Source organism: Periplaneta americana, chromosome 3 (assembly GCF_040183065.1).
Source record: "Periplaneta americana isolate PAMFEO1 chromosome 3, P.americana_PAMFEO1_priV1, whole genome shotgun sequence".
Lineage (NCBI taxonomy): Eukaryota > Metazoa > Arthropoda > Insecta > Blattodea > Blattidae > Periplaneta > Periplaneta americana.
The window spans coordinates 61809038-61836980 of NC_091119.1; the positions used below are offsets into that span (position 1 = coordinate 61809038).

General features: G+C 36.0%; 1 protein-coding gene across 4 annotated transcripts in view; it reads right to left on the reverse strand.

Annotated features, from left to right (window-relative positions):
• Nucleotides 1-13383: 13383 nt before the first annotated feature.
• LOC138696083 (uncharacterized) overlaps nucleotides 13384-27943 on the reverse strand; it is a 233227-nt gene continuing 218667 nt past the window's right edge. For all 4 annotated transcript variants that reach the window (XM_069820611.1, XM_069820612.1, XM_069820610.1 and 1 more), the window contains one exon: nucleotides 13384-20467. In XM_069820611.1, the coding sequence (XP_069676712.1) occupies nucleotides 20365-20467 (103 nt within the window). In that variant the 3' untranslated portion in view covers nucleotides 13384-20364. The remainder of the gene's footprint in view (nucleotides 20468-27943) is intronic.

A 27943-nucleotide genomic window follows, 5' to 3' on the forward strand; every position in this document is an offset into this window, starting at 1 on the left:
GACTCGCATTCGGGGGGTCCGTGGTTCGATTCCCAGACCAACTAACCTGAATGTTGCTTAGCCAAATGCCGGGTTGAAATTTTCATTGCAATGTTCCATTTTCTCTTCCCCTCCCGTGTAGAAAAGTATTTAGATTTTCATATCAAATCATTCATCTTTCTCATCTCATTCAATAGCCAACCGTTCTTTGGTTTCCCATCCTTCCGCTATATTTTTTATTTTTATTTTAGTAGGTTATTTTACGACGCTTTATCAACATCTTAGGTTATTTAGCGTCTGCATGAGATGAAGGTGATAATGCCGGTGAAATGAGTCCGGGGCCCAACACCGAAAGTTACCCAGCATTTGCCCATATTGGGATGAGGGAAAACCCCGGAAAAAAACCTCAACCAGGTAATTTTCCCCGAACGGAAATCTAACCCGGGCCACCTGGTTTCACGGCTAGACGCGCTAACCGTTACTCCACAGGTGTGGACCTTCCGCTATATCTCTGTCAGGATTCATTCCTTAAGAGCACTTCCAAGGACACTTCAACACCTTGGAAGGGCCTTTGGAATGGATCCTATGTTGCTCGGTCACCTTTTCGGTGTGAGGGTAGGAGGCCTCCATTGGGTGAGCAGATGAGGCGTGACATGCGGCCGGTTGGCTGGTACAACCTCATCCTCATTCATCCCATAAATTCGGGATGCACAATAGGTCTTTTTTTTTTACAGTATATATTTCAACATGCCCCATTACATAGGTAATATTACATGTTTTGACAGTTCTAGATAATTACATTTTTAAGATTGCAAATTTGCCAGTTGCGTAATCAATAAATATGTGTGATAAGATATGCGATGAGAATAAATTATAGTTAAGTACCATTCCAAATTCTGAATTCTTGCACCTTCCTACTTACAAACTTTCAAATTACATTAGCATTATTAATTGAAGATTATAAGACCCTCTGTTTCCCTAGTTACAATTTTAAATTACATCAGCAGCAAGAATTTAAGTATATATCACTCCTACATTTTCCTAGTTACAGATTTCAATTCAATAAGCAATAAACACACAAAAGGATAAAGATAATATACCAGTAAGTTACATAGATAGATCAAGAGATATTAAGAACATGGACATAGTTCCACAGTAACAGTTTTACAAATTACACATACAATTAGAATATGTACAATAGGTCTTAGTATGACCGATGTGCAAGGGGTCGTCCTAACCGCCCGTAGCCACCGTGACCTAACCTAACCTAACAAGGGAAAAGCATCTGCAAAGGCCATTAACGTCCTCTTCTCCATCTTGTTCGTTTGTTGGCACATTCCTGGTCATATGAATTTGCAGGTTTACCTGCGAATGGTCTTCTCATTCCCAGAACAATCCAAAATGTTTCTACAACAATCCTTCTACATCCATGATGTATCGATGTATTGATAACCTACAGAAAAATTTTCCTCGTTTGCACAGTCCATATGATAAATATTGTTTGCTCTAAAAGCGTAAACATGCTTGTCCTTTAAATAAGATTAAGAAAAAAGTTGTTTAAATACTGAGATCTTAAATAGAATGGAGCTGGTCGGTTTCACCAAGTCTTTTGTAAATTTCTTTCACTTACGGACTGGACATTCTTCATTGCCAACGTTGATTACAGTTGCATGTTTCCCAGTGATAATATGATATTCTTTTGGCAACACAATTACCTCTTATTTTTTTATTCGATTCTCCACTTTTCCGAATATATTGTCGCAGGATAGTAAACTGTGTCCAAGAAGAGGGAATAGAACCCCGTCATATTTCAGCTTCACTGTAGAACCATCAACAGATCATCGATATTATAGTAATATTTTTGTGACTCTCATCCGTTTGAGACCAAAAGAATTTTCTCAATTCCATTCATATCATTACACATCAGTCTATTCCTTCAGAATTTCCTTTAGAAGTCTCATGTTCTAGCATGTGTAAGAAAATGCACTATGTCGCAATATTTTGTCTTACCTCTGCTCAACTACTGTTTCATTGGACATGTAATATTGCCTGGCTTAATATGTTGCTTGGTTAGAAGACGTGGAAATGCCAAATTTTGCTGACAATCATAGATCAAAGTGAGAAGGTCTGGAGACATCTCATTCTTGATTTCATAAAAACTTTTCACTCTTAGCAGATGAATACGTTGAGCAGTCATAGCCTGTAATCTTCTGTCTGACGTAGTATTACCGTAATTCATAAATTAACGCCTATTACATTAGTTTAAATAAATATTTTTCATAGCAATACAGATCTTGCCTTAGAAATTAGAACAGAATTGTAGAGGCATAATTACTGTGTAACTAAGGTCTAAACCACGTTAGTTTTCTGAAAAATCTAGCGGAAAAACTTAAACCACACAAACTTTGGCAAACATAGACCATTCTGTTTCATGTGCTCTGGAAATATAACGTAAAGATATGAAATATAGCCCATTTTGATCTGTTCAAATAACGGCTGACATCCCGTTTTTTTAGATGATGCTCAGAGCCGAAATCTTTTAATCAGCAGAAACTGAACGATTTAATTAGAGATCTTTCTTTACCAAAATACAAAGCAGTATTGTCGCCGCGGTCTCATGCGTAACATTCGGCAGGTCTTTGAAATTTACTTGCATTATTGTTTTCAATTTCTTATGTCGCCGCTCCAATCACTCGCCTCAATTTCAATGTCGCAACCAATAAGTTGCTTCTATTATAAAATGACATCTACTTGTCTAATCCACGTGGACTAAAACCGAGGTTGCAATGTCTTGTGCTGAGGACGAACATTAAGGTATGTGATTAAAAATTATTATTAAGAGTTAAGAATGTCATTTAACAATATAACAAACTAATGCTTATTCTTATCGAGGAAGTAGACGTGACAACGTGACGCTTAGAGTGAAACTTACAGAGCAACAATCTGTCGGCAAAATTATATATTTTTTTTTATTTTATTGGGTTATTTTACGACGCTGTATCAACATCTAGGTTATTTAGCGTCTGAATGAAATGAAGGTGGTAATGCCGGTGAAATGAGTCCGGAGTCCAACACCGAAAGTTACCCAGCATTTTCTCGTAGTGGGTTGAGGGAAAACCCCGGAAAAAAACCTCAACCAGGTAACTTGCCCCGACTGGGATTCGAACCCGGGCCACCTGGTTTCGCGGCCAGAAGCGCTGACCCTTACTCCACAGGTGTGGACGCAAAATTATATTTTAAAAGCACACCGCACGTTATTGTATGATGCCGGCATGTTACGCATGAGGCCGGGGCGATTATACGCCTACTTCTTGCTTCTAGACTGAAGGAAAGGAACATGTTGAAGGATGATGTCAGAGTTTGCTATTTCCGTATAAGGAATCAGAACTTAAATCAATTTTTTTGTCGTTGATGGTCTAATGGTTTATTGTCATGACATTAATGCCCTATTCACAGAACTGCATCAAGAGCATATACCATCAGATTGGAGACTATTCATTGACTTCACAGCGGAGTCTGAAAGCTGTACTTCATAATGGTAATTTGAAACCTTCCATTCCAATTGCCCATTCTGTGCATCTCAAGAAAATCTATGACAACATGAATCTGCTACTAGAGACACTTTGTTACGATCGTTACCAGTGGAATATCTCTGGAGATCTCAAGGTTCCTGGCAGGTTGATGGGCATGCAAGCTGACTTCACAAAGTTTTGCTGTTTCTTATGCCTTTGGGTAGCCGCAATACAGATCAGCATTATATTGAACATGACTGGGAACTAAGGAAGATGTATGAACCAAAAAATCATTCTTTTAAATACCAACCCCTTGTGAATCCCAAGAACGTATTTCTTCCTCCTCTACACATAAAATTGGGATTGATTAAGTGCATAGTAAAGACAATGGCGAAGACAAGGTCACAAGGATTTCAATATCTGTGAGGTAAATTTCCTCGACTTAGCGAAGCAGAATTAAAGGAAGATATTTTTGTTGGATCTCAAATCCGAAAAATTCTTAAAGATGAAGCTTTCTTTATTATTCTGACAGACAAAGAACAAGCAGCTTGGAAAAATTTCAAATGAGTTTGCCACAAACTCCTACACTCATACAATGAACTTGGGTATCGTATGTCATTAAAAGTTAATTTCCTGCATTCCCATCTAGAATTCTTCCCAGAAAACTTTGGTGAAGTAAGCGATGAGCAAGGGGAACGTTTCCATCAGGATATAAAGTCAATGGAGCAACGTTACCAAGGTTTCTGGAATCATTCCATGATGGCGAATTACTGCTGGATATTGTACCGGAATGCTCCAGAAATCGTAAGCAGAAGGTATGTTTATTTTATTTTGTTGGGTTATTTTACGACGCTGTATCAACATCTACCTTATTTGGCGTCTGAATGAAATGAAGGTGATAATGCCGGTGAAATGAGTCCGGGGTCCAGCACCGAAAGTTACCCAGCATTTGCACGTATTGGGTTGAGCGAAAACCCCTGAAAAATCCTCAACCAGGTAACTTGCCCCGACCCGGATTCGAACCCGGGCTACCTGGTTTCGCGGCCAGACGCGCTGACCGTTACTTCACAGCTGTGTACAGGTATGTTTATTACTATCATTTCATCATATTTTCGGTCTTAGATTTACGGATATCAATATATCCTGCAGCAATAACATATCATATACTGTACTGTAAAAACTATACGTGCTAGAAAAAATTAAAAGTTATTTTCGTAATCAGTATGAAAAACTGGTCTAGAGACGCATACTTTCATTTCTGATGATTAAAAAAAGTTTGATTTTGTAGACCAGTGTTATTTACACTTTTGAAAAATAATTGATATCTTTCGACTTTGAGCGGATCATCGTGCTAACCACACAATACCTCCATTCTGGTTGGATGATCGTCCACCTCTGCTTCGGTATGTGGGCGTGAGGCTAGCAGCCGGCTTGTCGGTCTGGACTCTTCACGAGCTGTAGCGCCACGGATTATTATTATTATTATTATTATTATTATTATTATTATTATTATTATTATTGCTACTTGGCATCTCCTTCTCATTTATTGTACCACGTTTTTACACTATTCTGGTTTAATTTTAGCCATTTTTCTCCCACTGCATGTTTCAATTTGAACACTTCTGCTTTCTCACATTCCATTTCAAAATTTCTAACAAATGTTCAATGGGGTTTAAGTCTGGTGATTGTGATGTTCGCAGTTGTTGTGATATGTTCCAAATGAGCTAATCCTTAAGCATTTGAGCAGAGTGTTTACTGTCATTGTCTTGTTGGAACATATACACAGTTGGCATCTTCATTTGTTGTGCGCTCTGCCTAACATTTGACCTGAAAATGTTATTGTACCCATACTTATCCATAACCCCGTCTCTGAACTCAATATTCCCCACACCATTTATAGACATACATCCCCACAGTTGTATGCATCACTGTAGGTAATGTGTTGTTTTTTTCGTTATCTGTCTTGGGCTTCCTCCATATCCTATTAATGCAATCGGAACCATAAAGATTTATCTCCGTCTCATTTGACCAAATCACTCTGTTCCAAAATTCCTCATCCTAACCAACATGTTCTTTAGCGAAGTCTAATCATCGAGCTCGATTTGTCTCACTAATGTACGGTCTCTTTCGTGTCTTCTCCCATGGTAACCATTTTTTTACAACGAACGCCGGATGGTTTGATTACTGATCTTCGTGCTTGAAGACTCGAATTTGTGGAACACTTATTCTTGGATTTTTGACAACTTGATTAACTATGAATCTCTCGTCACGTGCATTTAGAAATTTTTGCTTGCTTTTTCTTGCCAAGTTAATCCAAGTTCCATGATTTCGAAATTTTTCTACAATGTGTTGTACTGTAGAATGTGTTTTAAGCACTATTTTACCTATTTTTCAATAGGAATAGCCTTTCAGAGCCAGACGAATAATAACTTTCTTTAACCTCTTCCCTTACTATATATTTTATTTTGTGAAAAAAGTGTCATTTTTTTATTTTCGTACAGAGGTCATTTAATATTGCAGAATCACTATACATCACTAATTTTCTTACATACCTAAAAAATCACTATGAAATAGACATACATTCATACCTGAATTATTATCCAGAGTAATTTCGTGCAGCTTGATTCCAGCTCTGGTAGTTGTCCCACTTCGATTTTCTCCTGAACTATTTACCAACTTATGGTTTTTTTACGGATTAATTTATGAGGTACAATACCAGTGTTATTATCAAGACGTTAAATGTTGCTTGTCGTGTGATAGACTCGAAAGCAGGGTATTACGCACAGTGGCACATTCCATTCCGGACAGTAGTATCCGCTCTTGTGTCGAATTTGATTGTATTTTGAGTCTCTCGCAATACTATACATGAAACAGTGTCTGGTTGGTTGTTCTTCAGAGATCGTGGAATAACTTCTGGAGAATGTCTACCTGTAAGCCGAAGTGGGTTGGGCGATTTTCTTGGCCATCTTGCCTTGAGTGATAGGACATTCGGGGTGTAGTTATTTTTCGAAAATCTTACGAATTATCATCATTCGATAGTCCAAGGGTGTCTTCCTGCCTTCAGATATCGTATACAAAACGAAGGAATTCCTCAGAGCCAACTCGAGAAGATGAAAGAAGATATTTTTATAATATCGCTTTCCACTATTTCGCGGGACAGGATAAGCTGCCAAGTGCTGGTCCACTTTGTCGACTCCTCCCATTGAGTTGTTATAGTCGACCTCCATTTTCGGCTTCAAATCATCCTTGATGACGACCATCTCAGCGCTGTGTATTGTTCTAAGAAGCACCACATCTTTTTTATCCTTCAGCCTGAGGGTAATGTTCTTGTCTCTCTGGAAGGGAAGGGCGCTGTTCATCCTTCTTCAGCTTTGTTCTTTCATTCCTGGTGATATCTCCTTCCTACTCATTCTCACAGCCCCGTAAGTTTCTGTAGTGTGTGAAATGCATGTTGGATAACTGGGGTGATGTGTAAAATTGTCAGTTGTAAGACAATAGTCCCGGCCAAGTAAAGACTTTATAAGTGTCATGACTACTTGGCTAGATATTAGAATATCCTTGTAGTCGTTATCAAGAATGGTTCCTTTTCCAGTGTAAATTATACTGGACTAAACGAACCCGCTCTTAGATTCACAGAGCATATATGTCTTTATCCCAAACCTGGCTCCTTTTAGTGATATATACTGTACCCACACTAGTCGCCCCTTATAAATCAACAGGCTCTCTTCGATGGCGACATCTCTGTCGGGAGTGTATTTGTCTTCAAGATTCCGAAAAATAGGCCAGACTTCATTCAATTTAAGATGTGGGTGGGTTTCCGGGTCGTAGTCCTCATTGTTGGCGAAGTGCAGGAATTTTTCAATTCGACAAATCTCCTATATGAGAGCGTTTTTGGAAGAATGGTGTAGCAGTCATTGAATATTTGTACCAGTACATCTGTTCTTCAGGTTTTGGAATAATGTTCTGCAGTATCACTATGCCCAAAAGTCCACGTATTTCAGAGTCTGCAGTAGGCCGCCACGAATTATTTTCACCATTCTGTGAACACTTATTAGCATGCCGAATCGTCTCCTCGAATATAATGTTGATGAGGTCATTATCAAAGAATAATTTTAAAAAATTGAGAATTATCGTTATCAGAAACAATGTTAAAATTTCAGGGAATGGAGACCTCGGAGGTGCAGAAGAAATGGTGCCAGATGTCTTCTATTCAAACCTCTGTCGAAAAGACGCGACATCAACTGATCTAAATTTGTTTGTTGGTCTATAACTTCGTCTTCTGATACTGATATTTCATTTCCTAATCTTCTACAGGAATATATTTCCGATCAAAAGTTTCGAAATCACTGACTTGATCAATCTTTACACAAAACAGCACAAAAAACACTAAACACAAACAAAAACCGCCAAAACTAACTAGCATCTACTCACTACTGTGTGTGAATGCTATATGAGCATGGAATTCCACTCGCAAGGAAGAAGTACAAAAAACACCACCAGATATAACAATATCACTAACTTCTGTAGCCATCTAGTGAGGAAAAGGTTAATGAAAGAATGGAAACGTATATATTCGGGATATAATCTTTAGCAGCGACTTATACACATAGGTAGGTCTACAGGAATAAACATATACAGGGCGTTTCCGAGGTGGTGTTACAAACTTTCAGGGATCATGGCGAAGGGCACATGTATCAATTTGAGATCAGGAACCATGGTCCGGAAATGACTGAGTCGAAAGTTATAAGCAAAAATAGTTGTGTGGAAATGGAATTGTAATTTGGGACCACCTGCCCTCCTTCCCTTAACCTTTGGAACAGTCTTGGAAAGATGGTTTGGGCCGGATGTCTCCTACATGGGTACTTGACTCGATACAATCTGTGTGCTTGTCTACTGTTATAAGCAAAAATAGTTGTGTGGAAATGGAATTGTAATTTGGGACCACCTGCCCTCCTTCCCTTAACCTTTGGAACAGTCTTGGAAAGATGGTTTGGGCCGGATGTCTCCTACATGGGTACTTGACTCGATACAATCTGTGTGCTTGTCTACTGTTCCCATTGGCTCATCCGTATTCGAAACTCAGGTATGCTTATTCCGCTCTCGTGTACTCCTCCATTTCACTAGAACTGATCTACTGGACACTGCAACTTGTACACACACACTGCTGTTTACAGACGTGCATATTAGGACCGACCATGTCCGTTACACATTACGCAGCGAGATAGATACTATAGAGAGTCAGAAGACCTCTGGTAAGCGCTCCCTGCGGTGGCCAACAGTACTATGGATCGTTCCCTACAAAACATGGCGGTCTATAGTAAAATAAAATAAGTTATTATTATATTTTTCGGATACATCAATATTTAATTTAAACATTCCGCTATAGGTTTTGTAAATTCTGATTGATAAATGAAAAAGTAATAATTTTTAGACTTTAAAATTTCCAAAAATGTCTCATCCCCTAGGATTTAAATGAAATGTACCGTAAATAATAATATTAGTTTCTGGATAATTAAACCCTCTCAATACAGGTACCATTGCCCCAGAGAATTATAAGGTAAGACTGACTGAGCACAAGCGAAATAACTGTGTTAATAAGTTTGTACCATCAAGAGTTTAGTATTTATTGTGTTTATAGGGCCTACTCCAATTTTCTTTTTATTAATGCGTAGGGCTCTTTTTGTTAACAAAGAGAAAAGTTAGCACTTGCACCACACACAATTTGTCTTTATTGTGTCAAATGTAAGAACAGTTTTCTTCTGCAAAAGCCTCTGCCTAGTTGCGGGACACGTGTGAGATCAATATTTGTTTCAAATTATATTAGAGTACACGATGCCTCCATCACGCGAAAAGAAGTGTAGCTAGCTGTGGCTCCTGTTGTTTCTGATAACAATGTTAATCGTAAGTATCTTATTGTTTCAATAAATGTGGTGAGTTATGATCATGAGTAACTTTCTATTAGTGTCATTCTTTAATTATTATGTTGCATGCTAAGAGGTTATTTGTAGTTTCAATAATTGCAGTTTTCAAAAGTTCTCTGTCTTAATTCCAATTTTAAATGAATTTTGGATTTTTTTTTTAACTTTCGCCACTATCTTTCCTATATTTTACTCCTATTAGTTACATACGTCGTCTCTCTTGAAGTCACCTGGTGAGCACTGAATTACATGATTTCATATTAGGTTAGATTAGCTGTAAGGTAATTAAATTGGTGACGAAGCCAAAAAATTATTTATTTTTCTTCTGCAGAATATATTCATCCGTCTTTAGATGCTTTGCTTTGGTTACATTGAGTATAGCTTGTCATTTAATATCTGGGCTATGATTAAATTACATAAGTTAGGTCAGATGCAACAGTGTTCATGAGTAGAATAGTTATATACAATAAAAGTAATTTGATACAGTTATATGATTAAAAAGTGTTCATATAACTGTATCAAATTACTTTTATTGTATATAACTATCTGGACTATATTTAGTGAAACTAATAAAACATAGGCCTACAGCTGTTATAAAACGTAAAGTTTTGTGTGTTTCTTACTTTTTACTTATTAACATAGTCTTAATATGTAACTCAATTCACAGTAATACTAACTTCATCACAGTCATTTCCTACAACATCCGAGCCACGCCCCTTTGTTTTGACTAAGCAAAATATGGCGGACCAATGTTCAATTGTCTTCAACTTTCAGAGGTCTTCTGCCTCTCTATAGTATCTAGCTCGTTGACATTACGCTATCTGCATTGCTTTAGTGTATTTTCCTGTCCTCACCCCTCAGACAGCGCATTGAATGGAATACTGTAAGTAGACAACGTAAACAACGTCAGATTAATACAGTATGAGTAAGATGTACAGATAAATACACATAAATAAGGTGTACAGAGGAATAAAATTATTTCATTTCCACAGAACTATTTTTGCTTGTAACTTTCGACTCGGTCATTTCCGGACCAGGGTTCCTTATCTCAAATTGATACATGAGTCCTTCGCCATCATCCCTGAAAGTTTGTAACACCACCCTGTATATAGTGAATAAACCCACAGTACCGGAGCATTCAGGAAGACTGTTGAACCGCAACGTGAATTGTTGACTCGCAACTTGGTCTCCATACCTCGCGAAGCGTGTATATAAACGCAGGACTCTAGTAATAACTTCAGAACACCTTTCAATTCACTTTTACATCATACACTAGCTAATAATGGAGAATCAGACTTACCTCCTTCCATCACAGGATATGTTGGAAGTATCCTCTACGTTCATTCAGTCTGAATAAGTTCTCATCGCACCATATTCTGTGATGTTCGCTGAAGTGTGTGGTTGTCATCTGTCTTGAAGGGACATTTGAAACAAGTTCCAAACTTCAATAATGCAAGAACTGTTCCCAGTGTTAACTGTAGTCTATCAACCGCAAGAAGAGAAGATGTGAAGAGACTGTTGAAATTTGTCGACTTGAACAATGACGAGAATGCATTCTATGAAGAAGCATTGAACACTCACGTTTCAGACAATGAAACAGAATATTTGTTGTGCCTGAGAGATGAGAAGCCTTTCCTTTAATGCAGTTTTAGCACCGAATGAAGAAATATAGACCTAAAGTTCATGAAAGGTAAAATGTCGTTATTCAGTCACCACCTTATAATAGGTATTATTATGACTAAAGCTAGGAATTTCAGGTGCTACACCTTAATTTTCTTACTATTAAAATGCCCAAATTGACTCGTTTTGCAAAGTAAACATAAAATAAACACTCCTGTGTTTTCGTTGCACCTTTTGTCAATATCAGCACCTTTTTGCACCTTTTCCGTTTTCTATGGCTCCTTTGACGCATTTTATTCCTACAAAAATTAAACATTTAGCGACGATCGAATTGTTTCCACATGTTTGACCGCCTCGATCACCCGATCTTCTGTGATTTCTGGTTGTGGAATTATCTGAAAGACAGAGTTTATCAGGGGAACGTTCGCACATGTGCAGATCTAAAGAGAAGTATTTCGACAGAGATATCGGGTATACCCATGGAGATGTTTCGTGCAGCCGTGCAAGATGCTATCCTGCGCTTTCAAACTGTCCTGGACACTGATAGGCACTATTTCGAGCACACTTTAGAGTCTGAAGGGCGCCATGTCCACAAAAACTTGGCGTAGTGTATGATATAACAACGAATTAGAAGTGTTTCAAACGAATTGCTTATTCATGATTTCTCTTCCGCATTCCTTGGCAATGTTCGTAATAAGTTTCGTGTTCGTGCGATCACTCGTTTTTCACATAGAGACGGTTAAATAGGGAAAGTTTAATTTATAACCACCGATATACTTCAAGTATCCTCTACATTCAAAGTAAAACGTAATACTACAATTTTATGCGTACAAAACGAAGTATATAGCCTACTTCTATTTCAAGTATTTTCTACAGTGAAATTAAAAGATAATACTACAATTTTATACATACAAAACGAAGTACGAGTATATAGCCTACTTCTACTTCAAGTATCTTCTACAGTCAAAGTAAAAGGTAATACTACAGTTTTATGCATACAAAACGAAGTATATAGCCTACTTCTATTTCAAGTATTTTCTACAGTCAAAGTAAAAGGTAATACTACAATTTTATGCATACAAAACGAAGTATATAGCCTACTTATACTTCAGTATCTTCTACAGTCAAAGTAAAAGATAATAGGCTAAGTTATTACAATTTTACGCATACCATCCAATGACATGCTTACGCTGGACGTGCGAAAGCTTCCATTGATGAATTCAATGCTTTGTAAGCGATGGCAATGCTGAGGGATATCATTGAGTGGCGGCTGTGCTTATGCACCAGTGCAGGATAAACGGAATGAATGGTTCGGTGCCAATTCATTCAGGAGTATTTTCACCCTCGGAACAGTCGTCCATTGGATAATTAGTCCAAAATTATTAATCTAAAAGAAAGTTCAATTAAAGAAAATTGTCCCAAATTTATAATATTTGTGTAAATATGTCTGGAGCTGTATGGAATGCCCCTTCTATATATCAGGTTGCAGAACAGGACAGCTTTCGCAGGTGGGATTTCGAAGTAAGTATTATTATTCGATAAAAATCGTCTTCATCATCATTGCCATGGTCATCAAAACTATCGAACATCAAAAACTGTTCACCACTTGTTGTTATTCGGAATTCTTGCGGTAAAGCATGAAGATCTGATAGTGACTTTGGGTGTGAGGGAAGTTTCCTCTGACGTCTTTTATTCATGTTCCTTTTTAGTGACTCACGCAAAGGAAGGAACGGAAGCATTCCTGATGGTACATCCTCCAGCTCACATTGGAAAATTTGCGCTGGACCCTCAACAGGCTCATTCTCTGCAGCTCTCTTTAGCCTAAGGTCTTCCACTTCTTCTAGCGATGGTGGATCAATAGCCTTCAAAACCTGTGCATCGTTAGCTTCCGGCACTGTAGTAATAACCCGTTTCGTACAATTTGGTTTTCTTCTACAAACCCATACAATTTAGTTCCGTTAGAATTTCTTGAGTGCAAGTTGTATAGATAGTCTCTGTGGACCAAAATCATTTCATTCCTTTCATTTTGTATAATTTCTCCCTGGTAGCCCATCAGATCATTTATGAGCAACTGGAAATTTAAAACTGTATACTGATGTATGAGCAAGTGGTAATTTAAAACTATATACAAAATAGAAATATTACCATATTACCATGGATATGGATATGAGAATATTGTTGGATGAATGTTACTAGGGTGAGGATAAGAATGGAATATGTTGGGCGAATTATATTTAATTAATATTATTGAATGAATTTTCTTGGGTGAAATATTTTGGGTGAATTGTCCCTTATGTGAAATATTCATGGATTAAATGGCCGGACCCCGAATGAGTAAAAAAAAAAAACAAACATTACATACTGATTGTTTATTAACGCGTACTTACACTCTTTTGACTTAAATAATATTGTGTAATAAGAAATTGAATTTCACATCTTGAGTTTATGAACATGATTGTTTGATAATTTACAAAAATTATATTAATTTTTAAAATACCGGTACACATATAAATTTACGTTTTTTTCATCAGATGATTTTCGTGACATTCTTTGTTTAGTAAGTCTAACTTAAAATAAATAACATTATAAAACACTTATATCCAGAGCCGTGTTTTCGTAGTGACAGCTTTTCTTAGTTTCGCTATATTAGATCTATATCTAAAAGTAATCATTCGCATGTGGTTTCGAAGCTCCTTAATATTCTTTAAAGTTCATTAACCCTAGCACTATCCTAGGGCCTACCTTCTCCAAAATTTTTATTTTAAATGTGAAAATGTGTCAGTTATGAATCCTTTTAGCTTACTGTGTTATTGTTTAATCGTTTTCACGTACAGTTTTACTAAAATACGAAAATATGTCAACATGAACAAAAAATTTTTCTCCACTTGTTAAAGTAATTGTTCGAAAATATACAATGACATTCCAGTTTTTATGTTTTATTATAGTAGATACTATTTGCCTACAACAGATGTCAAAAAATTGTTCAAAATTAAATATTTTTGTAGTGGTCACAAAGTACCCCCCGTTGGTACTGTATGTTATATATAAAATACCTTGGTATTGCTAGGGTTAAAATTGTGTTGTTTAATTTAAATATTCGGAAAATAATTTCACTTTAAAAATTCCTGCAGCATCCATGTGAATTCTACTTCTTTAGTTTTAGTCTTCAATTGGGTAGATATTACTTCAATAATAATTGATAGTTACCTGCTTTGTTTGCTTTTTAGACGGGTTTTAAATGATTTTGCACGAATCTCGCCGTTTTCACTGAATTCTTAATACTAAAAAATATATACATGACAATGTTATTTAGTTTAAATAAAATATATCGCTACCATATTTCGTTATAAAAGACGGTACACTTACTGTACTTGATGTGGTCCTTCTATTTCTACTACTTGTTTCGTAAAGAAACTGTATCTACAAGAACAATTTTAGTGACTAACGTAAGTCAAAATCTTACCTATATCATTTGAGAAAATCATGAAGAATCAACCGTGTTGAATTAAATTAACGACGGCAACAACACTTTAATATTCACATTGCATATAGCCCGAATATGAATGCCTCCTTTTTCGCGTTCATCACGTTAAGAATAAAGGTTCTAGCAATGGCTTAAATTTCTGAGAATTCTCTTTAAACTATTAACACATAAGACCTCACATGAAATATGCACATAGGCCTACTTCTTGTCTTACACATAGGGTGAATCAAATTACTTTTGAAGATTTTCTTTATCAGTACTAAAAACACAGCTCTGCTTAAACCCTCTTTAGTATATTATTTAATTTTTAAGTATATTGAGAACAATCAGAGATAAAAAAATGTATTCGTAGAAAGTTTCTTTATTATATTAGTTTTTTTTGTCTCGAAAATTAATAAATAATTATCAATAAAAGAGAGAGAAAGAGAAATACCTACAACTTGGAAAAGTCTGGAGAATATATTGAACTATCAGTTTCTCTCTCTAAAACTGATGAAATGAGGAACAATGTGCGATAAAAATGACCTCATTTGTAGCTGATCAGGCTGGTTCGATTTATTCTGTTGAAATAGGTCTAACAAACTCACAGCAGTGCGATATGCTATCTATTTCATAGAGGAAAAAATTGTCTATCAAAATTTTAAAGAGATATGTGATGTTATAGAGCAGTCTATTATGATTACTATTCCACATTGGACTAACATAATACATTGCCGCAGCCTCGTATAGATATTCTGATACAAAACGTCTATTTTATAGGAGTATGGACAATGGCTTATTATTGCTTTTTTTGTTTTGAAGTGCTCTGCCGTCGATTTTTGGGAACTATTATTAATTATTAGTCTTACAGAGAGATAGATTTGCTTCTGGTTTGGTTTATGTAAAATTTCTGTACCCTTTTTATCCATAATGTTGTTTCATTTCCATGTACTCCATAATAGACACTATTCACTGGAAATGAATAGTTCAATTTTGTTTTGATTATTCAGTCCTTAGACAGTTAATGACGGATCATAATAAATTAATCTATTATATTTGTTTTGATTAATGAGTAATAATTAAGACGTTCTTTGGAACAAGAACTTAACAGCAAAATCTTTAATTTAAGATACACAGCATCAAACTTTTTAGATTTCGTATACAGAGTAATTCAGGACCTGTGCAACAAACTCTAGGAATCGATAGATCTTGCAATGGGGATCATTTTTCGTAAAACAACTCATTTTCCCCGATGCCTCGTTTAGGAGCTAAGTGACATCGAAAGAAATACAGATTTTAGTGACATTAACAATTATGAAATGAATTATTTTCCAAGTGTGTTTTCTGACAAGTTACAGGTGTTCAAAGTGTCTACCCTGAACCTGATTACATTCACCACCATTCGTACCGGCCAGTATCGAATTTGGTCAAAAGCAGCTAATACTCGCATAATTGGTTCCTCTCTGGTGTCAATTCGAGTGGTGTATTATTTCACATGTCCCAATAGAAAAAAAAATTAAGGGAGTAAAGTCAGGTGATTACGCTGGCCACGCAACAAGTCCGGTTCTCCCTATCCATTGCTCCTCATAGATTTTGTTCTTATGTGCTCGTACAACCAGGGTGCAGTGTTGCCATACCTACTGATTTAGCAGGAGATTTCCTGTTTTTCTATTGAATCTACTGCTCTACTGATTTTTTTGTCAAAAGTCCGAATTTCTCCTGCCTTTTTGGCATGCTGCAGTCACCTAGTTCTATGCCCGGATTTTCATCTCATAGAAAACGAATGTTTGAAACCATACGACGAAAGCACACACACACACACTCATTCTCTCTCTCTCTCTCTCTCTCACACACACACACACTCATTCTCTCTCTCTCTCACACACACACACACACTCACACTCTTCATGCAACGTAAGCATGTGATAACTGTCGTCAATTTGCAAAAGGAGACATGTCGAAAATAACAAAGTGTTGGAAAATCGCAAAACTATAAGTTAAACTAAAATGTTCATATATATTTTTCTAATTAGATCACTATAGATAGCCTACATACATTCAGGATTCATGAACATTTTAATAATTCAAGTCTTATGATTATTTTGTTGCGGTTTTCCAGCACTTTGTTATTTTGGACGTACAGTATCTCCTTTTGCAAATGGACGACAGAATTCAGTTATTTCATTATTGTTTTGGGGACTCGGGGAACAGAGGAAGAACGAAACTTATTCAGTAGTGTAGTTTGTTTCTGATTGTGTGCACGTGATACAGTGAGAGAGTGAAGTTTAGGTAATGGCATTTTTGTGTTACATATCTTGCACAGTGATCTTTTAAACTGAGTGAAAGTGTCCCAGCTAGAAAGAAAAGTAAATACTCCCAGAATATTATGAATCAGAGTGGGAAAATGATGAACAGTTCAAAAGGATAGTAATGTAAAAGCAAGAAATGGGATAATTTTTCGTTTGTTATAGTCGCAGCTAATGCAGTAGGACTACTGTATTTAATATCACCTTTAAAATAAATCTCGTTGTATCGAAAATCTTTTGTGAATACACGAAAAATTCTTGATTAATACATTTTGATGCGATACATGGTCAATAAGACTTTACTGTGTAAAAACAAACTTGCATGACTTAGTTACGTACGCTGAGTAGAGATGACAGTAATTATATTTAGCAAAATTGTTCTAGTTCATTGGTTAGGGATGTCCTATATAGTAATACAACAGTATCATCTTTCTCACAGTACACTGTTTTGTAATTAATATTATAATTTACAAAGAGGAAATTCATGTTTAATTAAGCTACTGTAATCTCCTGTTTTTTTTTCGATGAATTTCTCCTGATTTTCGTGAGTAGATCGTGGCAACACTGCCAGGGTGTACGTTATCTTGAGTCACATGTCCCCCTCACATCGTTAAGAGTAGAGCCCGATCGCAAACTCGTGCCACCAACAAGCGCGAGCTTCTGTCTGAGACTTCGGAGTCGGGGGGGGGGGGAGGTTCTGCGTGAGGGCGACTGCTTACTCATAGAGAGTACTGTTCAAACACCCTCCTCCCCAGCAGGACTCTTGGGCGACTCCATGTAATTGGATGCCAATTCGCCTTTCGCGCAGGTGCCACGAATTTGAGATCGGGCTATACATCTTCCATGAGCAGCGAAAGCGTGTTCCGAAGAGCGTTCCATTCAAACGGGACAGCAAAATGACAGGACACTTGTAACCTGTCCGTAAGAGTACTTGAAGAAATAAATGAATAATTAATTTCACAATTAACTATAAATGTTACTAAAACCTGTCGCGTAGCTCCTACACGAGGCATCGGAGAAATGGGTTGTTTTATGAAAAATGATCCTCATTGCGAGACCTATCGATCCCCAGAGTTTGTTCCAGAGGCCCTGAATCACTCTGTAGGCTATAACAGCATTGCGCAGAACGACATTCCAGTGTTTCTAGAGGGTGCTGTCTATAGAAGGGAAATGTTTTGTCAGGCGAAAGACGTGTTATTAAGTATTCATTATAATCAGAGCTGAGATTCCTTTAACCAAAACATTAAAAATAGGTTAGTGGTATCTAGAGTATACATGCAGTCTGACGTATAGAGTTATGAGCGTAAACTCGCAACGAGAATACGATATCAGAGGCAGTCGTTCCGTGAAGGTTTCTTTTCCTTACTCAGGTACATGGATTTTAGTTTGTTACTAGCACAATCGTAGTCTTAAGTTGTTTAGAAATATGCCAAAAATAAGAAAACACAACATGCAGCAAATATCGGTAAACAAATTTGTCTGCGAGTGCTTTTGTGTGAAAGAGTGTAATATATTTTGTAAAGTATGTAATGTGGAAATAAGAGCGGAAAAAAAAATAAATTTCGTTCAATCACATTGCAATTCAAGAAGACATAGCGAACATATGAAAATTCATATTAAAACACAACAGAAAGAACTCCCCTCCATCTCACGGAGTACAAGTAACCAACAAGATTTTTCACCCGACTGCACCTCTTTTTGTGTTTATACAATCAGAATGTATATTGTAATTTATTGTCTTAAAGATCAGTGAAACATATACTGGTATTTGTTTGTACATTTTATTTATGTATGTCAAATTGTAATAATTACTAGTTTTTGTTGTTCATAGAAGTGTATTGTATTGATATATTTTATTTAATTACTTTTGAAAATTATATGAAGTTTACTGTGTTAAATTCCAGTGCAAATGTTGCTCAATAATGAAAAATTTAGTACACATTGAAATTTTGTTCATTGACATGCTAGAAGATTTTTCACCCGACTGTACCTGTATACACGCAAGCATTGCTTCCGAATGGAATCGTAAAGGTATTCTCTGTCTCTCTCTTTCCTCTACAAACATAGTCGCTGCGTCGTTTATAGCACCGCGCAGGTTAAAGGAATCTCAGCTCTGATTATAATTATTATGCTAGTAGCTGGAAAATGACATTATTAAGTTATTATTTCAGAGAACTCCTCAGTATGATAATTCTTTTTATATCTGTTCTTTTGGTAGAAATTTATGTGATGATTACGATCTATATAACAATTATAGCATTGCTCTTCTTCTTCTTCTTCTTCTTCTTCTTCTTATTATTATTATTATTATTATTATTATTATTATTATTATTATTATCATATCATTATTATCATCAAATCGTATTATTATAATTTTATTGAATTTGCGTGATTTTTGCCTTTCTATGGTGCACATTGTTCCTCAATTAGAAGTTTAAATTTATTTTTCTTTCAATATTTCCATTCCATTTTGATTTCCTGTCTATACCATATTTCTAAATAAAATGTTCACTACAAATATTCCGTGTTTTACACAAATTTGGCAACAGTGACTAGATTACTCATTAATGGAATAAATTTATCCCGTAAGGATACAACATTTCATGTAAACATGTCTGCTATAAGATAAGCGATATCGTTACACAAAATAGCACACCAGTACACTGAATGTATATGCTGCTTCATAAATGATGATGTTTTTTTTTTTGTCATGATAGCACTTCCTAGCGCTGCACACTTCGTCCTATAGCAATGCTTTCTCACTTCCTATTACATCCGCCGATCTAAAAATGTAACTGATGTGAATCAAATTATAGTAAAATTAATGTTTTTGTATAAGTTTTCCTCGTTATTGAAAACAATAAAATATCGTTTCCTCTAACGTTAGATTTGTTTGGTGGGATATATAATGGCACATATCAAGATACACATTGTACAGTATACTCACCCAAGTGTGTTCCAATTTCAATTCACGCTCTATAAGGATAAACGACTCAACACTTCACTAAACCAAATAGTTTCACTAAGAATTATATTCGATAGTTGAACATCACGCGCATGTCTAACACATCCAAATGCAGTGGCGTTTACGATATAAGGCTGTCTTGCATTTCTATAATGTTTATGTAAACGCCATTTCATCCTTTCTGCGACTCGATGGGAAGGATGTCTCGAGCCCCGTTCAGTCTGTCAGCAGCGGAAAGTAAACTCGCCACAGTTCATATCTAGAGATCAAGTTGAACACATCGTGTCACTTTCACAGTAATTTTAAATTACTTGATGAAGAGCAATCATAACTTAAGAGGTATTCTTCACCGGTTACAAAAACAAAAAACAAAAGTTCTCTTGAGCGTCATCTGCTCTAGGCATGTCATTGTTGTATGCACGCCCTTCGAATTCGACAATCTTATTGAAAATCAAAGTCCTATAGATTATCGCCAGGCGATTATTTTATATCTTCCTTCTTTTTCAACTTCTTCCCTTTCTTCTTTTTAATTCGACGTTCTGATAGAACAATTGCACACTGAGATGAACATGTAGAGACAGGACCGTTTTCCAGTTTCATTTCATTCATTCCTCTGTTCACTGTTAACGATCGCTGTTGATGTGATGACGCTGGTCAGAACGTCTGTTGGTGGTCTTGTCGGAATTGGCTCTAGTGGTGGTACACTGAAAAACACAGACAGTGAACAATTAGCTATTGTTGGAGAAAATGTTTTCATCTTGTTCGTTATGGAATGGGATACATTTGCTGTATACAAAGTGGGTCAAAAGTCGCTTTCCTCAATATCCGTTCTTAGGTTTCATACTTGTACACATATACAGATCTTGGGGTAAGCGACTTTTGCCCCATCTTGTATATAATTCAAAATGATGAAAACACTTGCATATGTTTATTATGAAGCAACAGTTGGAGAGATAACAGAAAGTCATAGCTGCCCTTTCCAAGAGTTACCATGAAGATACAGCCTAATGATCAATCCAAGCAAGATAATATTTTAATATACTAATAATAAGTTTCAAATGCATTAGCACAATAAGAAATGAATGTTGGGTAGTGACTGGTCTGGACACAGTTACCTTGTCCGTCACATGTGAAGAGGGAGAGTCACTGTTCAGTCATTGTGACTGGGTGAGGCACTGCAGTGACCCGGTATGAACGCTCCAATTCAAACGAATGTATCTCTATCAGTGACCGTCACCAGTGTCCTAGTGTGAAAGGGCTCTGTTTGTGTTTTGTTTATGTAACATTTGAGTGGGGAGTTATCACTTGCAATATAAGTTACTCCATTGTAATATTTAAGAACATAAATTGTTATGTACTATAGTTAAGGAAACCCTTAAGATGTCCTCAAAATGATAACTGTGTAGGCCGAAACTGTAGAAAGATCAACTGAAAATCGTGTAATAGTTCCTCTTGCACCAAAAAGCAACCCAATCGTTTCCAAATTTTCGATGTTATAGGCCTATTTCTTTGAAAGGACCCATTACAAGAATCGTAATGAAGTTTTTCTCCAGATTTACACCTTGTAATTGAGTGCCTTCTTTCAAAGCGTACCCCTATTTTTTTCTCTCTGTAGATTACAACTATGTCTACTCTCTTAGTGGAACCTTAATTTGAAATATAATTAATCTTTTCATGCACTTCAAACTTGTTACACTCTCTGAAGCAATTAGCAACTGAGATTCTTACTTTATTGTGGCGATTTATTCTAAAAAGTTCTCCCCTTCTAAAGAAGCCAAGCACATGTGGTAGGGTTTCAATCTCACTGCACATGCGGCAGTAGTTTGCTTGACTTCTGCCCGAACACTTCTCACAGCCACTAAGGTACACTCTCTGACCCTTGTAGGAAGCTGCTTCCACTTCTCCTGCATCAGTTATAGTATTCGCGAAACTATTAAAGTTATAACTTGTCACTTCACATGCACTCAATATGGAACTCCTTGTAATTCGTTATACATCAATCACATAGTCATATTTGCCATAGTCTCTCTAACATATCATTGTTTATGGATTCAATAATAACAATTATTCTTTGTCTTAATTGTTGGTCTTATGGCAGATAGCGTCCCTCACACATCTTCAAAGAAAGAAGCTGTAATCAGTCAAGTCTGGTGATCCGGGAGGACAAGCGCGGTAGGTCTGATGAGTGGCGGAAACACGTCCGATTCAACGATGTGGCAGATGATCATTGAGGGAAATTTGCATTTCATAACGGGGAATGAGGTGAAGCACAATGTTGGTAAATTGTTTAAAGACACATTTTTAAAAACATAATCGCTATTAAAATCATACACAATACAGAAACAAACACGTGTCCAAATTTCCAGTTTATTGCACAGAAAAATGTCCTTTGAGAAAAGTGATCATATTTTTATCTAACACCGATGTAGCTAAGACTACGTTTATATTGCTTAAAGATTGATCCTCAACAAAATATTTGTGTAGCCAAAGTAATAATAATAATAATAATAATAATAATAATAATAATAATAATGGTCTTATTTGACCTGGCAGAGTTAAGGCCTTAGGGCCTTCTCTAACACCCATCCAGGAAATATCCTATTATTGTTCTGAGAATGGGCCTATTAGGCCTATAGGTTTTAAATTACTAGATAATTAATAAGAAACTTACATGGATTTACTCAAATTCAAGACGTTTTTTAGATCCGCTTAAGCTTTGTTAGAAATAAACCTTTCATAATGTTAACATGGCTACATTTATAAAAGAATCAGACTTATTTACGTGTTTTTATACAGGTTGTCCATAAAGTCTGGATTCATAGGACATAATACACATACATGCATATTAACATTAAAGAATGTGTTCCATATGTCTGCCACCATTTTTAACACACGTCCTCATACGTTCTGCACAATTTCTTTGAATTGTCTTCAACATACGTGGATTAGAGCAGCACATGCAGCAATAATTCTTTAATGGAAATGTTCCACATCCCGAATTTTTTCTGCATACACCTCAGCTTTCACAATCCCCAAATGGCAAAATCCATAGGGTTTAGGTCTGGTGATCTTGGTGTCCATTCCACAGGGCTCCTTCTCCCAATCCAGTGTCCGGGAAACATTTCATCCAGCCAGTGCCGAACGAAACCTGCATAATGAGGTGAGGCCCCAGCTTGCATTAATCACTCTGGATAGCCGATACCATGAAGTTCTGGTACCATTTCATCGCCCAACATCCTGAGATAATGTTCTCCAGTGACTGTCGAGTCAAAGAAGAATGGACCAACAATCTTATCGTCCTATAAACCACACCATGCCATGACTTTAGGAGAGCCATTCTCCTATGATTCCAGACTTCATGGACACCCTGTATAAAGTTTCATTTATGTGAAACGTAATTAATAAAAAATCATATAGTAAGTATAATCGTCATTTTGTCCTTCAATTATTAATAGTCTCTCACTCAAGCTGTGTACAGCATTAAAAAGGAAATTTTTTGAAATTCCTGCGTTACTGACCACTTCAGTTCTTCAATATTAAGAGTGAGACGAAGAGCTCTTTCTTTATATAATCCCATGCCAGAAATCTGAGAAGTTTTATAATTTGCTGATTATGAAGCCCAAATGTTTAGAAAATGCCGGCTTATTATCAGCAATGTATGCTTCGTTTTGCAAATTTTAACCAGTTTTCCGAACTTCTACTAAAACCATCGCCACATTTCCTTGTGTTCTATGGATTTTGGGCTTGTAGAACATTTTTTATTATACTGTATGTGCCACAGAATGACCTCCTCAAATATTTCGATAAGCTTCAGAGTTTGGAAATTTTAAATCTACTCAGGGAGTTGGCAAATTCTCTGCTATATTCATAAAACTCATTAAGACGAATTCATATCTGTAGAGAATTTACTGTACGTGCAGTTATTTCGAGGGATACATTTGTGGGGAGGATATAAATATAAAGATATTAGCCCAGACGAGAATAGATTGCATAGCTTTTAGCCACTAACAGACCACCAGAGTGGTCTAGAGCAGCGTTTCTCGAACTTTTTTGAAGTGAGGACCATTTTTTAAAGCCAGAACAGTTCTGTGGACCACCTTACTCTTGTTCCCTTCGAAAGCAAATTTATAATTTTCGTAGCATATTTTAATACCAGTATATTTATATTTTAAAATTGAATTAAGTTTCGGTACTTTGGTCCTCTGTTATGAATTCGGGTGGTCCCTGGCTGGATTACAGGCGCGGCGCCAGATGTGCAGGGAAAAGATGTTGAAAAACACCACGTATATAGTGCTTTAAATCCCTCTTTTGTTGCTGAGAGTAGAGTGGAAAGTCGATAGACGGGTAGGGTAATAAATTTCATAAAATGTCAGTACTGGGAGAAAAAGTGAAATTCGATTGCCATGTGTCATTTCCAAACTCTGAGATTTTAAGCTATAGTGTGATACACAATCCGTTCGAATTTTATTTTTTCTTCTGTCTTTTTTGAAGGACCACAAGGGCAGACCTCGAGGACCACAGGTGGTCCGCGGACCATAGCTTGAGAAACGCTGGTCTAGAGGTTAGTAATCGGAACTTATAGTCTGAATTCGGGCGTGTGTTCGAATTCTCCTTGGACTGACTAACAGGTTGGACATTTTCCGACGTTTCCCCCAAGTGTAAGAAGAATGTCAGGTAATCCCACGCGAATCCTCGAACTCGTGAAAATATCAGCTCTCTATTATCAGTCCCATCAACACTAGGTAAATGCGTTCTCAATAGATCGCCGTTTAATAACTGATTAATTTTAACTGTCATAGATAATACAACGAGAGGTTTTGATTTTACAGATAAATTTGTGAGTAGTTTGAAGTTGTTTGTAAATTTATCTATGAAAACATTAAATGGTATTTATGAGAATTATTTCGCGAACATAAGTTAATAATGAAACATCAATAGAAATTAGAAGATAACGCAAATTAATATTTTATTAAATAAGTTGTTAAATTTTGCTAACCTACTTTTTACACACCTCATTAATCTCATTTGAAGCGAGGAACTCGCCCGCTCTTTCCTCCCCTTTCTCCTCAGATGGCATTCCCTCCATTGCCTCTTGCTGTTGCTCTCAAGCGAAGCAAGTTACGTACAAATCGTGCTGCTCGTATTGCAAGACATCGCTCGTTTTATCCAACGAAAATGTTTCCTCATTGTTCTCTCGTTTTGCAAAACACTCTCAAACCAAGTTACTCGTAATCCAAGGTTTTACTGTAGACATATAGATTCAGAATGCCCTATATCGACTTTCACAAATTAAAGGATTTTAACAGAAACTGTTGGCAAACAGAGGAAATTTTCAACCTTACAGTGACTTTTAACAAACCTTTTGCTTTAAATGCAGTGGCTTTTTGAATTCAGATTATATAAATCATTAGAATTCATTCTTATCAAGCAATATGTGGACATAACTCAATTATGATCAAAGTGGTCTTTAGAGGGTTTTGAATCTATAGGATTCATATGTAGTGCTCGTAAAAATTTTTCGTGTCGACAATGTAGCGGCAGTATTATGTATTTACATGAGGTTTAATCTTAGCGAATCGGAGGTATTGCACAATTTATGAGTAGGTGCCATGTACTATCAATATCATACTCTGAGTAAGAAAACTCTTAGGATACCGGTCAGAAAATGTGGAATAGGCCTACAGCAGACCAGCTATGTAAAGTAATTATAGCCTCAAGAGAAATGCGGGGAAAAAAAGTTTTTTTTTATCAATATTATACTCTATTCATGCATTTTTGTTACTGAATATACATTATTTTAGTTCATTTTCCTTTTATTAATTTTTGTTATTCGATTCTTTAACTGTTTCAGAATTCGTTCCTTAATATTTTCGTTTTTCATTATTTGTTTAGTAACGGTATGTATTCTTTATTAATGATTTGTTTTCATCTTTCGCTCATTATTTTTTGTATTATTTATTTATTTGTTACCATTACTCGTTTCTTAACGGTTTGCGTTATTCATTTGTTTAACTGTTTTCATTATTCATTTGTTCATTTTTGTAACATCTATGTATTTCCTTATTCAATTTCACAGTTCAATTCTTATTATTATCACAGTCTAGAATATACAGTCACGAAGTTTGAGTTGATGAGGTTGATAGGAACAAAAGACTGCACTATTTCGCATTGTCTATAATGAGGCGACAGTAGCGATCCTAGTGGTTAGGAACTATCTATGGATGCATATTTATTACATATTGAGCTTCATGACTGTATATACTACACTGTGTTACTACTATGTAGTAGGCCTACCACCTTTATGCTTCTTTCCGGAAAATTATACTCTTAAGTTTTGATAAGTATGCTTTATTATCCTCTTAACTGTATAATTAACAAAATATAATATTTTAAATACGAAAACAAGACTTTATGTTTTTTCTCAAAGTTTGAGCTTAAAGTGTTACTAAATAGACACAAAAACTCTATCAAAGTTAAATAAAAGTATATAACTACTAATTCAATAGTAGTATTTAACACAACTCTCATGGAAAGGTATGAAATAGCATAAAATAAAAATAAAACCGAATTTACTTAAAAAGTTGAACTAGCAATACAGTTTTTAATCACAATTTGCTGTACACTGTTTTTAATCTTCATCTTCAATGTTAAAGTGTAGATTGTATGGAAGTCACATGCGAGCATCAAAATTGTCTTTCGTCTAAGAGGTTCTACAGAGTCCAAAATTCAGCTGAGATTTAAGAAACTTTTTCCTACTGAGATAGGTCTACTGGTTGGAGAAACTGTAGCAGCATTCATTGCTAGTTGACTAAGATTTGAATCTTAGAAGAACGCTTCTTCCAAAAAAATAATAATGACGAAGACTATATTTCAGTTGGTAAATTCGAGGTAAGTGAAGCAGAACTGGTTCTATTAGGCTCTAGAAATTGTACTTACATCCAGAAGTCTGTAGCAACATGTCCTCCTTCCAGATTTATACAATTTCTTGCACGGAACACCACTACTTTCAAGTATATCATATGTTACAATTTCTACCAAAAGTTTAAGGACACCCACTCAAAATAAATGTTTCACTTCTGTCCTCATACTTATATGAAAGTCCCTGATTCTTATACAGGATCAAATGCCTGTGAAAAGTAAAGTTTTTTTTTTTTTAACTGAAAAGCCAATCTCTCTATCTTCCAAACTGTGGATTAAGATCTAGAACAATTTTTCTGTTATGAAAACTTATTGAAAAATTACATTTTTGTAGGATAAAAAACAATTACTCCGGAATAGATGTACTTATATAAATGAATTTTGGGATATAGTTAGATATTATCTGAAGTCATTTCTTCACATTACAATAATCTGTAACTTCATGTCCATACTCACAGAATTTTGACCTATTTTCACTTTTTTTCAAGGAATAAATCTTACCTTTCCACACTTGTAACAAACTCCACAACTTTTTACTAAAAATGGAGGGAATAAGCTGATTGACAAGTTTTTACCAACTCTCAATGTTATGATGTAAATGGCAGTGGCGGTCCCTGACCAATTTGCCGCAAATTTCAAACTCAAGACAATCTTAGAAACTGGCAATTTTTTATAAATAAAAGAAAGAAAAAAATTTGGAATAAACTGCGTGAATAAGCTGTCACAAATTTTTAAAATAAAAAGTGATAATTGCCCAAGAAACATTTCAGATATGTCTAAGACTATCCCAAAATTCATTGATCTAAGTACAGTCATTCGGGAGTAATTTTTTCCTACAAAAAATGTAATTTTTCAATAAGTGTTCATGAGAGAAAATTGTTTATATAATCCACAGTTTGAAAGACAGGACGATTGGGTTTAAAGTAAAAACTTATTTTTTTCAAAGGCATTTGTTCTCTGCATAAAGATCAGGGAGTTTCACATAAGCATAAAGTCAGGAGTGAAGCATCACTTTGAAGGGGTGTCCTTAAATCTTTGGTAGAAACTGTAAGGACAAATTTAGTCGCACCTGAGTTGACTCCATGTTATCAGATTCTAGAACTTTTCTGTTTTCTAAGGCCATCAATAGCTTTAGCAGTTTACTGAAGCTGTTCCATAAGACACCCATCGTCTTCAATTAATTCCTTCAAGTTGGCTAAAACAGTACTAACTTCCTACCTCGATGATCCCGAGTTTTACTGCCCTATGTTTCAGTAGTGATA